The sequence below is a fragment of the Falco biarmicus genome, chromosome 5 (assembly GCF_023638135.1).
Source record: "Falco biarmicus isolate bFalBia1 chromosome 5, bFalBia1.pri, whole genome shotgun sequence".
NCBI lineage: Eukaryota > Metazoa > Chordata > Aves > Falconiformes > Falconidae > Falco > Falco biarmicus.
The window spans coordinates 60846542-60860545 of NC_079292.1; the positions used below are offsets into that span (position 1 = coordinate 60846542).

A 14004-nucleotide genomic window follows, 5' to 3' on the forward strand; every position below is an offset into this window, starting at 1 on the left:
CATGACACAAAGATGTACATTCTCTGCAGGTGGCGATGCGTGGGCAGGATCAGCAGCCGCACTTCTGTCAGACCAGAGGTACCTGTTGCAATCTGTTTACTCCCTCTCCAGATCAGTTCCTGTCCCCACATTCTTGTGGAATACGTCCATGGTGGTACGCGTAACCCCCAGTAACTACGAAGTCATTAGGTGGCTTACCTAACCCCCCTCGCTGTGTCAGATGGCCCTGGCGTATTTCCGTAGCTCAGCCATTGTTACTTGTTGGGGTTTTGCTTACCTTCTTGAAAAGCATGTTGTGCTTGTGGATATCCCATGTGACACTTAATAAAGTACTTTATTCTTGTGAAAGTGTGGAGCATCTCCTCCTGTGCTGTGGGTTGGCAGTTTACAGATGGAAGCGCTGCAAGTCACTAGCCTCTTTTTTTTACATGTAGGCTGCAGCATCTGATTTGATACCGAGTAAAGGGCGGGTCTCAGCAAGGATGCAAAAAGTATACAATTGGGAGTTTTCGCTCCAGGATCTTGCCTACACAGAACATCTAGAAGCCAGAAAGTAAACAGTATAACCCCACACTGTATCAGTTGATGTATTTTTACTGGAGAGGGACCCTGTTGCTATTGTGAAGGGAACAACATCTTCATTCAAGAAAGAATACAAACTCGTGCTCATGCATGGAGAGATGAGCAGGGTCATAAAAGGAACAGAAGACACATTCCAGACTGCATCTAAGCTGCCAAACAACTGGATGTGAAGCTGCCATATCCTTTTAGGTGACTGACTGATAATGAGTTTCTTTTGATGGTTTAGCAAAGCAGAGGCAGAGTGGAAGTATGACAGTTCATATCGACTTACCACCCAGATAATTTGAGCTCTTTCAAAAACATGTTTCTATGGCTGTTGTATTCCACTTTGCAGTTGATCGTGCCAGTAGGCTGTGACTATGTAAACTTTTCTTGCCATAAGAAGCTCCTTATGCTGGTACAAGACTCTGAACATCACTACTACACTCTCACATAAACATTTTGGCTGTAAACACTAAAAGCATCTTTTTCAACAAAAGAAAACCGTTGGCATAAGAACAAAAAAGTATAAACTGTTATCAATTTATCTGGAATATCTCAGGCAATCTCAGGATGACGTTATAGAGAAGTTTTCCCACAGAGTATCAGGCACAAGAACCTGCATTAGTTTTAGGAACAAGTGTGAATGGCTGGCAAAAGGACTAATGTAAAACAATTGTCTGCAATACCAGGGATCTGAGTTCAGGGACTCAGGGGGTCCTTTTGGATCCGATGTACCTCTGCGCAGACTGTAAGACTGCTGCTAGCATCCAAACACACAGTGACACTTCATTATTTTAGCAGCGACTGCAGTCTGTGAGTGGTTCCATATTTTCTTGCTTGCCTGAGCCAGCAGGCTCCTCCTCTCAGGATGAACCCACACTTTGGTCCATCCTCCTTCCCAGCTCTGTTCCTCTGTTTCTGCTACCTTAATCTACTGGGCAAATCCCATGGAAGAAACGGAGAAGGATCTTGTTTCTGTATTGGCTCCCTTTCCCACTTAGTTATCTTTATTATCACAACAGGAAACGTTAACTTTAACATATATTAACACCCCTAAGGAAGCTGTATGTATAGGTGAAGGACAGGATAAGCAGTAAGCTGACAGATGACTTCTGGAATCAACTCCGTGTGTGTGCTTGGGGAGTGCGATGCTGACAGATGCAGGAACTGGAAGAGGAACATCAAAAGGCTGCCTAGGTAAACACGTGCACCAATTCCTTCAAAAGGCTTTAATTGACACAAGCACTGAGAGAAAGTGGCTGGGGCAGGCACATATGCAGGTATCTGAGAGAAAACGAGCAGAAGAGCTGCGGCATGCAAATGATGGCTTGCACATGCACCAGGCAGGGGGCACCTTCTTTTTAGTTTGAAAGAAAAGTAACACGAATTGCAGCTGGCTTGCTCTAACTGTAGGCATGTCTGAAGCCAAGTTTTGTCGAAGATAAGCTAGGTCAGCCTTAAATGATCTTCTCTCATCAAGGCCTTGTGAAGGGAATTTTGCTTGGCTCCAGTTCTCAGGTTCACGGAGAAGTGCAGTGCCAGTGTTGCCAAAAGGAATCAGTGAAAACAACTTGTTCACACTGGTCAGCTTCGGTCTGCACCGAGGAAGGGAATTCACTCTTCTGCATAGTAGTGTCCACAGGATTCTAGAAGAACCCCTTTTCCCAGGGCTGCCGCCCAGAACGCTTGGCCTGGGAGACTCTTGCTGACTTGAGTACGAGCAAAGGGCAAGCAGTCATCAATTTCTGAGCTTGCACCAGATTTAGCTGGCTTTTGTTGTGTGTGGCTGGTACTAGTTACCAGAGGATTTGTACTGTGTGTTGGAAGAAGAGCCAGCCCTAAAAGCTGTTATAGACAACAGACACAGAAAAGATCCATTCCAGACTGCATCTAAGCTGCCGAACAACTGGATGTGAAGCTGTCATATCCTTTTAGATGACCGACTGATAATGAGTTTCTTTTGATCTGCCTGGAGCACGAAGAATTACCTTCAGTGCCTGCCTCTGACTGGCAGGGTAAAGCCTGAACGCAGAGTTTAAGTTTCCAATTCACTAGGAGTTCAAGGGAAAACCATTTCTATTATTAGAACATAATTATAGCAAGGAATTAGAACTTTATTGTTTAGCACACCAATTTATTTTCTTTTTTTTTCTTTTTTTTTTTTTTTTTAGTTATTTTTCTGTTTATGTTTTGTTGTTAAGTTTGAGTAGACAATAACTATCATGCACTGTCTGGAATGGTAAAGCATGTGCATAGGTCAAGTAGCTCCCCAAAACTCATGCTAGCAAAAGACAAAGGCTCTGCTGCAGTTAGCAGCAGGGAATTGTTTTTGATTTGGAACTAACATGCTGTTTATATACTGACTGGGAGGAGGGGACAAAGACATGCACAATGAAGCTATTGGAAAAAAGACATGGTCGTTGGAACCACCTCAGAGGTACCTGTCTCAGGAAGTACACAAATAAAGGGGTAACTGTAATTAGGAGAAATATATAGTTGTTCGGTTTGGGTTTTTTTCCCCGAATAGCAAGAAGCAAAAAGGAATGGGCTACTCACAAGCTTGGGAGGGTATTTTGGAAGACGGAACAAAGGTCCAAGTCCATTCGCAGAGTGGCCAACAGAAATCTCTGCTGTTGACTTTGACAAGAATAAAGCCATATAAACCATTTTTTAAAACAATCTAACCTCAAAAAATCTTTGTATTGGCTCTGACCTGGGTTTAGAGGGTTCAGCTGAGAGTTCTGGTGTTCTGGGACATAGGTTTGTACGTATGGAAGGCAGAGTGGGTGTATTTGCCTCCTGGGTCCATACAGTGAGTTCTTAAATGATTGCCAAGAGGCAAAACGCATCCACTGGCAAATTCATGCAGCCTTTGCTATCTGGAAGAAGAGAGTCTGGCCGGGGCCACGTACACAGGAAAGCAGCCAGTCCTTATTCTTGTGCCTCTCTGCCCCTTCCCAAAGAATGACCCCCCCCAGACTGAAACTGGTGGGGCCAGGCTGAGATGGAAACATTTCATGAGAGGGATGGACTGAAGTTAAAACTTGGGTTCAAACACGCTCATTTCTAGCAGCATTTAGGTCTAAAACATGGATCCATTTTCTGGGCTTCTGAGCCTTAGACACAGAAACTGGAATCCAGATCTCCACCGTGCCTTGCACACATTAAGCCTCCCAGCACTGGCCCAAATAATAGCAAAGAGTCACCATCTGGCTGGATTTTACGGTTTGATGAAGTGCTCATTTTTAAGGCAAGCACGTGTCTGGCACCTGGGGACTGCGGAGTCCTGATCCCAGTTCTGGCACGGTCTTTCAGTGGCCCTGGGCAAGTCACGTCCTCTTCGAAGGAGGGAATTCATCAAGTGCCCCGTGGCCCTGCTGAATCGGCAGCGGGCTGTAAAACAATCCTCAGCTCCAACGGGAGGAGAGGCCGGATGGAGGGGCCTCCTGGCAGTGCTGAGCCAGCTCCGTGACACGGCCCAGAGGTGCCTGTGCTGGGACACAGCTGAGGAGGGCTTCGTCTCCTCACAGTGCTCCTGTGGGTCACTGCGGGAGGGCCGCCAGCCAGGTCATCTCAGGGCTTGTGCTCCCTCATGCTAGGGCCATCCTAGCCCTCCAGAGCCTCAAAAGGCAGCACACACACAGTTTCAGCCCCTCCGGTTTTACTGCTGCATGATACCAGTTATTCTTGCCGTCAGGCTTCGCAGGTGTTCTGAGCGGGGCTTGCAAACCCATTTTCAGACGTACAGCACTATTCGTTAGTTTGTCGTTTGTTATCACCGATGAAATATTCTTCAGTCTTTTTAGGCTTTTCATTATGATATACTCCCATTTTGCTATAACACACATATACTTTTCTTTTTACCATCAGAAAACCTGAGAAAAGACATACGGTAATTTCTCACCATCATGGGCCTATGGTTTTCATTGGTTTTCCTCCCTGCTTACGCAACAAGTAGGTTGTCCAAAGAATTAAAAGGTCTCTTTGCACGCATTGAAGCTTCTTTGTAAACAAAATTCTTAATGAGATATGGACATTACAAATAAAACCAGTTGTGCTTAGCAGGAGCCCTTTACTTTCCACATCTTAAAATTATTAAATCTCAGTATGCCTATATTCCATATTATATCCTCTTTGAATGCCAAAATTGGCCACTCTGGTTCCATTTTTCTTTATGGTTTGTTTTTCTAGTTTCTATGTTTGGAAGCATTTACCTTTAAAAAAAAAAAAAAAAAGTAAAACCCTTGTAGGGGTTATGTAAATTACTTGAAGTGAATTTGTTTTCCTGAACAAGTGACCTACCTTGCCCACAGTTCCAGAACTGGCTGAAAGACCTGTGCTTTGCTCTGCCCCACAGCATCCTACCACCCGTCCCTGGATCAATTCTGCTTCTCACAAGACAACAGTAGAGTTGGATACGCACGGTGTTTGAAGGGGTAACTTTTAATTAATGTCTTTGTTTTGCAGTGAAATAATAACTTGATTACCGAATTGTAGGCCTGTAAATGCTTCTGCCTTTTAATAGCATTTAATCCTTGATCTGCAAAGTAAATGGCAACTTAAACATACTATACGGAGTTAGATACCTCTCCCAACATCAGCACACACGCCTAGGTATCTCACAAAGTGGACTGTATTTGGCATTTCAGCTGGGACTAACGCTAGTGACCTTCATGCTGAATAGCATTTCTAGAAAGTCTCCCCTGGACACTAAATACAAGAGATAAAGAAGTTGCAATGGAATAAAACTTTATGGCAGTTTTCTAGCAACCGACACAGCTAAAGCTTTAAGGTTTTGTCAAGTGTTGTTCAGAATATTGTATCTCTTTCAGCAATTAGACAGAGTCATGGCAGGGTTGATTTGGGCAAATTTAGTTACAGCAGTACAGCCGTTAGCTGACTTAAGACCTCTTTGTGAAGGCACTCACTGTATAAAAAGTGGGGGAGGGGAGGTTGGCTAGGAAGATAATTCAAAGGGCTGCAAAGATGAGGCTCACCAGAGGAAAGTAGTCTGACAACTCTGGGGTTCTGAGAATGTACTTTACCACATCAGTCCATGCATCATAATTTTTCCTAGCTGCAGCAGGATTCCTTCCTTGAATTGCCACTTTGATCAACTGTATTCCAGAAATCCATAGCTGTTTGTTCCATTTCTGCTGCTGGTTTTGTAATGCTTATTCCACTGTCAAGTGATTGTTTTCTAGTGTCTTATCAGAATGGAACATGGGTAGCCTCTTAAAGACAAGCAAAAAGTAAAAATAATTTTAAACTCAATCTGCACTCAAATAAGCCTCCAGTGTGCACACAGGCTTAGGTCAGACAGCAACAATGTGTAAACCGAACTGACGTAGGTAGCACCAGAATAGCTGATAGTACATGTCCCTCACTTACTGCCAAACATGTCTAGTTTTTATGTTCTACTGGGCCCATCATTGCTGAGGCTCACCCTTTCTTCCTAAACTTCAGCTATGGCAGAGGATTTCCTTTACCCTCGCAAAGCCTTTCATCCCCATGCTTTCATCAGCTTGAGGCAAACCAGCTGCAAGGTGGTAACCTCAGGGCTGCACGTAGACCTAGTCCCTCAACAGGGTTACAGACGAGCACCCTCCTTTGCTCCTCCTCCATCTCTGCTGTGTCTGCTTAAATTTCCACAGGTGTAACTATACATATTGCTTACTCTTTAATGTCCCGTAGCCCTGACCATCTAAGAGAGATGGCCACTTAAGAGAGGACTAGCTAGCAAGAACACCTTATCCTCAGTATTGTTGTTTCCTTGATCCAGGCCCAAATTTTCCCTCACCCACAGACTGTAGCCTTTGAGGCTCACTCCCTCTGCTGGTGCACCCAGTCTCCCTTTGGCAATCTCAGGGAGCAAAGCAAAGGTTAGTAACTTGGTTGGGGCTTTTGCTTAACTGCTTCCTTGTTTGAAGCAGTATGACACTCTCTTATAACTCCTTGTAAATAACCCTAAGCTGCTCAGAATCTGGTAGAGGTGCTTCAAGAGCTTTTCCAAGCCAAATGTTGGCATCTGTGTTGTCATTAGTACAAATAAAATGAAAAAAAATTAAAATCTATCCCTTCAGACTTGATTTGTAAGCCCAAAGATAAAAATACTAGTTTAAACATTTTTATGGAAGCTTAAAAAGCAAGCCTCAGGATAATATTGTGCTTCTTAAACAGCCAGAAAGCAGCAACATGACTGCAAGAACAGTGTCAGGATCAGCATGCACAATTCAGCCACATCAGGAGCCAAAGAGCATCTCAGATGATGGGCAGTGCTCTGTATCCTCACTGATCTAGAGTGCTGCCTCTCTCTGAAGCACCTGAACGTGCACATATTTCATCTTGACTTCAGTGGGACTACTCTTTCGCTTAAAATGTTAACCATATGCTTTGCTGAGTAAAGGCTCCAGTGACTTTAGGGTACCGAGTGATTCTTAGTTCATTCACTGTTTCAGTTCTAAGTCCTAGATCTCATGAAGAAATTCAGCTGTTCCCTTTCTCAATCCTTTCAGGTCATTCAAACCTGCTTCACTGTCAGCGGAGGATTTATTGTTCTTCATAGCCCTTTTTTGTCTTGTTCCTAAAAAAAAGTTACAGTTATTCCCATATTTTAAAAAAAGTTCTGAAGTCCTAGGACAGCATGCATCAGTACCTAGTGTTTGCAGCCCATCTTTCCAGGGCTTTGGGCCAGTGTATCATTAAACCAACTACACTCAGCAGGAATGGAATGGGTATCTGTAAGCTGTATCGTGCACTTGCTGCATACGCAGTCACCTCCCTTGAACTTCACGGAAACTGCATAGGTTTAGCTGAAAGCAGACTGACTGTATAATCACACCATTGCTTGCACACAAATGCACCTGCATATTGAAATCCCACACAAAACGTCTGATTTCAGGGTCTCAAGAAAATAGTTTCATTTAGCTAAGCCTGACAGTACTTAACAAAATTTTAATGTTTTAACAAAATGCTTTAGGAATAGGAAAACGGTTTAGACATTATAAGAAAGTTTTACCACCCCTACCCAACCATCAACACATATTCACACAGTATTAGTTAAAACATTTATTAGTCTTTCATATTACACTGGTCTGGAAAACATCTTTAACCTCTTAGCTCAGCTCAAGCCCTGGTCCAGCAAAACACTTTTCAAATCCAAGCATGAGGCTGTTTGAAGTGATGCAAGTGCTTTGCTGGATCATGGCCTTGATCCACAGTTCCCACATGTCCTGTTCACTCAGACTAATCAAGGCTTTCAGAACTGCTCCTAGTGTATTCTACTGACAGATTCTCCCCCGCAACAGGTAGGATATGTAAGAAAGATTTCTTACGCTGTCTTGCATCTCCCTTCTACCCGCTCAGGTTTTAGAGTTATTCATCAACTAAATCTTCCAGTTATATATGCTAGATTTCAATTTCTGTAAAGTACTTTTTCCCATCTTTTTCATCTTGTTCATTCATTGTACTTAGACAGTTTTAGCCTAGGTATGATGTTCATTGACTGCAGTTCTTGGAATAAGAGTTTACAGGCATAAGGTATACGCAGAGAAGACACATGGCATGATGATTTGCAGTAGTGGCACCTAGGGAAACAAACAAAAAGAAGGTCAGAGTTGGTGCATAAACGAAGCTCTGCAGAAAAAAAAGAACAGTTGCCACCATCCACTGGTTTCTTTGTCCATCTGCATTTAAACACTGGGCTCAGTCCTAGAAAGAGCCAAGTGCTTGAGACACATTTTAGTGCTTAAGTCATAACTTTAAGCCCTTAAATTATCTGACTGAAGCCAATAGGAGCTTAATATTAAACCTGCACTTTTTTTTGGAGGAGAATCACAATACTCAGTAGCTAACAGGACTGACTTCACCACTCACATAACTGCCAATGCAAATTCAGCATTTCATAATGGAAGGGGGTGAACACAGCTAAGTATTTCTGAAAACATAGTTAATGGTCTGGTTTCTGTCTTTTACATCTCTCTCTCACACACACACACACACAAAAGAAGCAGGAGGGAAGAAGGTTCACGCTTAGGTTTTTTCCCTTATAAGCAATTTTACCCTATAATGTCTCAAATCAGTTCATACTCCAGAAAAGAGGCATCTCTCATCTTCCATCTCTCTGTGTGAACAGCCAAAGCTTTAGTCAAGATAGGAAAACAGTAAAACTGCTTTAACACATATTGTCTCTGCTCTTATTTGATAGAGATCAAATAATGATCTTAAATTTCTGGGGGAAAGGGATTTTTTTTGTCATAAAGATATAACCTTGACCATATAAGGAATATATAGGCTGGTCACTTAGCCACCTTCCAGTATTGGGAGTCAAATTCAGTGGAGGTAGCAACTGTTTCAATCATTTAATTTCATACTCTGTGTACACACAAAGGAAATTAAAAACGTTTCTTATAAAGATCAGTCTCCAACCTCTCTATTTCCTCATTCTCCTTTATAGTCCATCTTCTGGTTTTTCAAAGTTGAGAAACCCAGGCCTTTGGGAATGCAGAGTGACCCAGAGCTTCCTAATGGTCTAACAAAGCTCTTTTTTTCTTCTGTGTTTCAAACTTTTATTTTTGGCATAAAGTTATAACAATCTGAAGATTCAATTAAGGAAGAATTAGAAAAATTCCTACACGCTTCTGTGCTACAGAATAAGGCTGACAGTCAACACCTGCAATAAAGCCAGTGCTTAGTCACTCATTTCTGTTACCAGTGAACTTGACCTAGGGCATCTGGAAGTCAACAGGGGCTGGTCCAATGAAGTTGGTTAGTGTTAATAAGGCTCTTGGTTATGGGAATTGGCACTAGTCTTGCAGTTACTTTTTCAGATTCTGCTACTTCTCTTTTACAGACATACTTGGCATGTCTAAGAGCTGCTGATTTTCCAAGGAAACTGTGATTGCCTTGACCTTCACATGGTCCATACTTGATGTATTTTATTTTTTTTTTAAATCAAGAAAGCTTTTAAGCAATGGTACAGAAGCCTTAATTACATTTCTGCCACTCATGATGAGGAATGAAGCTTCACTTATTTCCAGTAATTACTTTACCTTTGTCTGACTACAGGCATTAAGAAGGCAGTAGACTGAATTAGGTGTTTCCCTGCAACTGGCTTCTCCTGTAGACGCTGTTACACTGGGGAAACGTTACAGCTAGCCTGCCTTTAAAACAGAACAGATCTCAATTGCAGGTTTATAACTACCCCTCTAGTCCAAATTTATAGGGATCCAAATTTTTGTAGTGGCAGGAAGGGACCTCAACAGAAGCAGTTTTCCACTGATAACACAGCAAGCCACTGCTCTCAACAGAAGCAGCCTTGCAAGCTGTGGAAGCCTGATGAGACACAAGTTTTCTCCTACGGGCAGATTTGTGACATCTGATTACAGCTACTAGGGACTGAGGAGCAAAGAATGCCCATTACACCCAGGCTCAAAGCTACACCATTCTGGGCCAGCTTTGTACTATGGTGGGGATCACTCAGAAAGGTTAAGGTACAGTAAGCGCAAAGCTCTGCCAAACACAGATCCCAGCAACTGAAGCACTTGAAAGATCAATTGGTACTAGAACTGACACTACACTGCACAGGAAAAGGCAACTGTGCCAAGGCTGAATATGGACCAGAAAATTTTCTTCTTCATGTATATTTTCAAACGCTCAGATCCTACAGATCAGAGTAACTTCTTATCACCAAAAAAAGACCAAATTCTGCTCATTGCCTTCAGCGGAGCCCTGCCCCTGAGCACCTGTACAAGAGCAAAGTCAGAAAATTTGAATAAAACTGGTACATCACAGGAAGTTTCTAATGTATTTTTTATGGGGACAAATTCTGTCACTGCCACAACAGTCTCTTTCCCCTGTGAAGGTACCCTGTGAAGGTTCAGGCCCCAACACCGGTTTGCTGTTACTGTATTTCAGCAGAACACACCCAGTGGTTACTCCTTGTCTTAAGGAAGATGAGCCCTTCCTCACAGACAAGTTCCCTTAATGCTAGCCACCAAACAGTTTTCTTCTAAAAGGTTTCTTGCAGTGATGTCTTACTAATGCCAGAATCACTGAAAAGACCCGTTTGGAAGTTTCTCTTAATGACTTGGTTTCTACTGTGATGCACACGATAGGGCCACTTGTTTCAGCTACTGGTAGACGCAGTGTATCCTTTAGCAGAAACCACCTCTTACCGATTACTCACTCTCACACATCAGACAGTTTTTCACAGAAACAGATTGAATGAATGTCTGGCTCTGTCTGAGACAGCAGTTTCTTTCACAGTTATTTAAAAAGAGTTACTAAACTTTGTTACAAACTTCAAACATGAAATACTACACTAACAACACCTTAAAAATAATACATTATACTATTTCTAAAGTTCAAATTCCTAATTTTCCTCAAGGCACCCTTACTTCCTGTGGTCTCTGAAAATCTTCAAGGACTGCTCTGAAAGCCAAGGTCTTACAAAAAAATGACTGAGCTACAACTGCATGTGATTTTTTTTTTAAGGCAATGCTTTACGCAGAAGCGGTTGGTTGGTTGACTTATGACATGCCCTTTCTTTCAGATAACTTCCTTCAACTGTTATTTGCATTGTGTTAGTTTAAAGAGACCTGGATCCAAAAAGGGCCCCACCGGTGCCATACAGTGAGTACAAACGCAAGAAAAACAGGACTCTTTCAAAAATACTTACTGCACAAAAGCCAGCAGGACAACACCCAACTAAAAATCACCAACCACAATAGGCTGCACAGAGTAGGCCTCATCTCTCCTCTGGATTTCACGTGTTTACGTCCCTCTGCCTGAACTTCTGCTCCACAAGGAGCAGAGCTGCTGCTGCTGTTAGCAGACAAATGTGGTGATTGGTTTCTGGCCAGAAGCCACATGCTTCAGAAGAAAAGTCTGACCAAGGGCAGAAACAGTAGCTGTCCCTTTTACACATCTACAAACTGAGAACACACCTTACTTTCCTCCTTCATTGTATCATGGAAAAAAAATAACTTTCAAAGCACTGAAGTGAATAAAGTCCAATTTCCTGCCTCTCCCAATAGATTGATATCGATATCCAAGATGTAACTTGAACTTGCACCATTTATTTTTTTCCTCCCTTAGTAGTGGGAGTCCAGATCACCTGTCTTCACAAAGCTTGCAAGAATGTTGTATCTCATAAATTCCCATTGGTCTCACAAGTCTGTTTCTCTGCCTGGCTAAACCAAAACCAAGCTAAAGCAACACATTTCCCTCACCTCTAAAGAACATAAAAAGAAGTTTCCCTGTCTTCTAGTAACAGCATGCTACAGGGCAACTTTAAGTCTAGGATCTCAAAATTACTGTTGAGAAAAGATGGTTAGAGCAAAGCCCGTAGTGTTACACATGGTGAGCTTCACATAGTTTTGACATCCAGTTCTATGCTTCCCCTACATGGAAAACCAGTTTGTTTGCACAAGATAAACTCAATACTGGCTTAGGACCTGGAGTAAGACAGCAAGACCATTTGCTAGCCTAGAGGTAAGTTCCTCAGGGACAAGGCAGCTGGGCAGAAGCCAGCTGAATTTCCAACCAGGCAGCTGCTTGTCTCTCAGGCTCCAACATGGGATTGGTGCATTTTTCTGATGCTTCAGAGAGGAGCAGCATGTTTTACAAGACTACAAAGAAAAAGGCATTTGGGAGGGGCACAGTCAAAGAAAGCGGTATGCATGTGCTTATGAACTCCATAGCCAGAGAACAAGAAAGCAGGAGATGCTGCCGCCTTCTCCCATTCTCCTGTGCCCGCTTTCTCTCTTCAGCCTTGTGAGCTTCAACATGTGACTGTACCAGGAAGATCTGTGACTAGCCTAGCTAGTAGTCTTATTTCTGATGTCAGAAGAGTCACATACATCGACACAGCTTTTCCCCTTTTCAAAAAACTGATGATATACAGGACAGGGCGTTTGCTAATCCCCTGCAAGGTGGAAGGAAGGCAGCAGACAGAGCAAAGGTAAGCCCTCCTCCCACAAGCACAGCTGGCTCTGGAAGACAGTACCTGTGTTCCCACCACAGCAGAGACTCCTGGCCCTTTGGCTACACATGCACTTCAGTCCTAACTTCAATCAGACCATAACAAAGAAGCATCCCCTGTCCCCTGTTTTCCAAACAACAATTTTGAACATTGACACTGGTTTTAAGATGCACGGGACTGTTATTCGGTGTCTGTGAGCACTTTAAAACTGAGAAATCCTATAAGCAAGGGCAAAGTTCTGTTACATAGAGGCATGTTTACTCTCTATCTCTTTGCTTCATGCACCTGAGGTCAAGAGGTTTTCTGAAAACATGAAACATGTCAGGTGCACAAAGTGAGGAGGGGACACCATGATTTACAAAAAGCATTACATCAGACAACTTACCAGCCAGAGTACCCCAGCAAGCCACACTGTCCACAAACATCCACTTCAAAGGCATCACTTGAAATCATCAGTCTCTCCAATAAAAGCATGCTGGCTCCATAACCGATCAAACAATCCCGTTCCATCTCTCCAAGACGTAAACCACCATCACGGGATCGACCTTCAGTGGGTTGCCTTTGAAAGAAATATTTGGAAAAAATGTAGTAATTATTCCAGACCATACATTCTACAACTCTAGGAATGCCTGTCTCCAAACTGTGGGAATAGTACAGACTCAATGGACAACAGCTTTCTACAAACCAGAGCTGCTGATCTTGCAAATGTGTTATTCAAGTTGAAGCAATTCATCTTTGCTCCTGCACTACGCAATATGATGTAGTTCTGTGTCTGCAGTGTCAGGCCACAATTCTTTACCTTACAAAATGTAGCTGAGTAAGTGAAAACAAAAAGAGACTGAACAGTATCCAAGACAATCTGGACACAGATTTGGTACTTTTTTTTGATAAGACATTCATTACAGTTTGTAGCTAATTAAATGAAATGATACTGAGCAGCTAATGAATGAATCATCAAGCTAATGTTTCGGCCGAACTACAGTTAAGACTAAATTCTTAAAACTATTTTTGACCTGGGAGACAACACCAAAACAAAGCAGCAAACAAGCAGTACACGTATTACTAACTCATTATTGAAATCATGCTTTTTTTTTAAAGTAACATTTATCTAGGGTTTTTTTTTTCACATCTAAGGGTTAATAGACTAATTTTCATATTGTATATGTTCCCATTTTTCTAGTTCCTCAACACAAATCAAATTCTAATTTTTTTTCCTGGAAAGACTTCCTGTCCTCATGGTGCTAAAGGAAAGTTTTAACTAAGCAATGTAAGTATACACTGAAGATTCTGAGGTAAAAATGCAAGGTATTATTTAACATTATGACTGTTTAAGCCAATGTTTTTTTGTTGGACACAGTCAAAACTTTTACCCTCTGGTTTGTCAAACTTGCAATTTCGTACAGTACCAGTTCTACTCTCATATACTGGCACAATGCTGTAGTCCTTAGGTTGCAAAT

The 14004-nt window shown here is 42.3% G+C and overlaps 1 protein-coding gene across 2 annotated transcripts in view; it reads right to left on the bottom strand.

Moving 5' to 3' along the window:
• Nucleotides 1–7619: 7619 nt before the first annotated feature.
• The window catches only part of POLR3B (RNA polymerase III subunit B), an 82014-nt gene continuing 75629 nt past the window's right edge, over nt 7620–14004 (bottom strand). The window contains exons 27-28 of one of the 2 annotated variants that reach the window (XM_056339122.1): nt 12933–13106; nt 7620–8150 (exon numbers count right to left, since the gene is read on the bottom strand). In XM_056339122.1, the coding sequence (XP_056195097.1) occupies nt 8021–8150; nt 12933–13106 (304 nt within the window). In that variant the 3' untranslated portion in view covers nt 7620–8020. Of the gene's footprint in view, nt 8151–12932; nt 13107–14004 lie in introns of those variants that run through there. The other variant, XM_056339124.1, reaches the window with a different exon arrangement.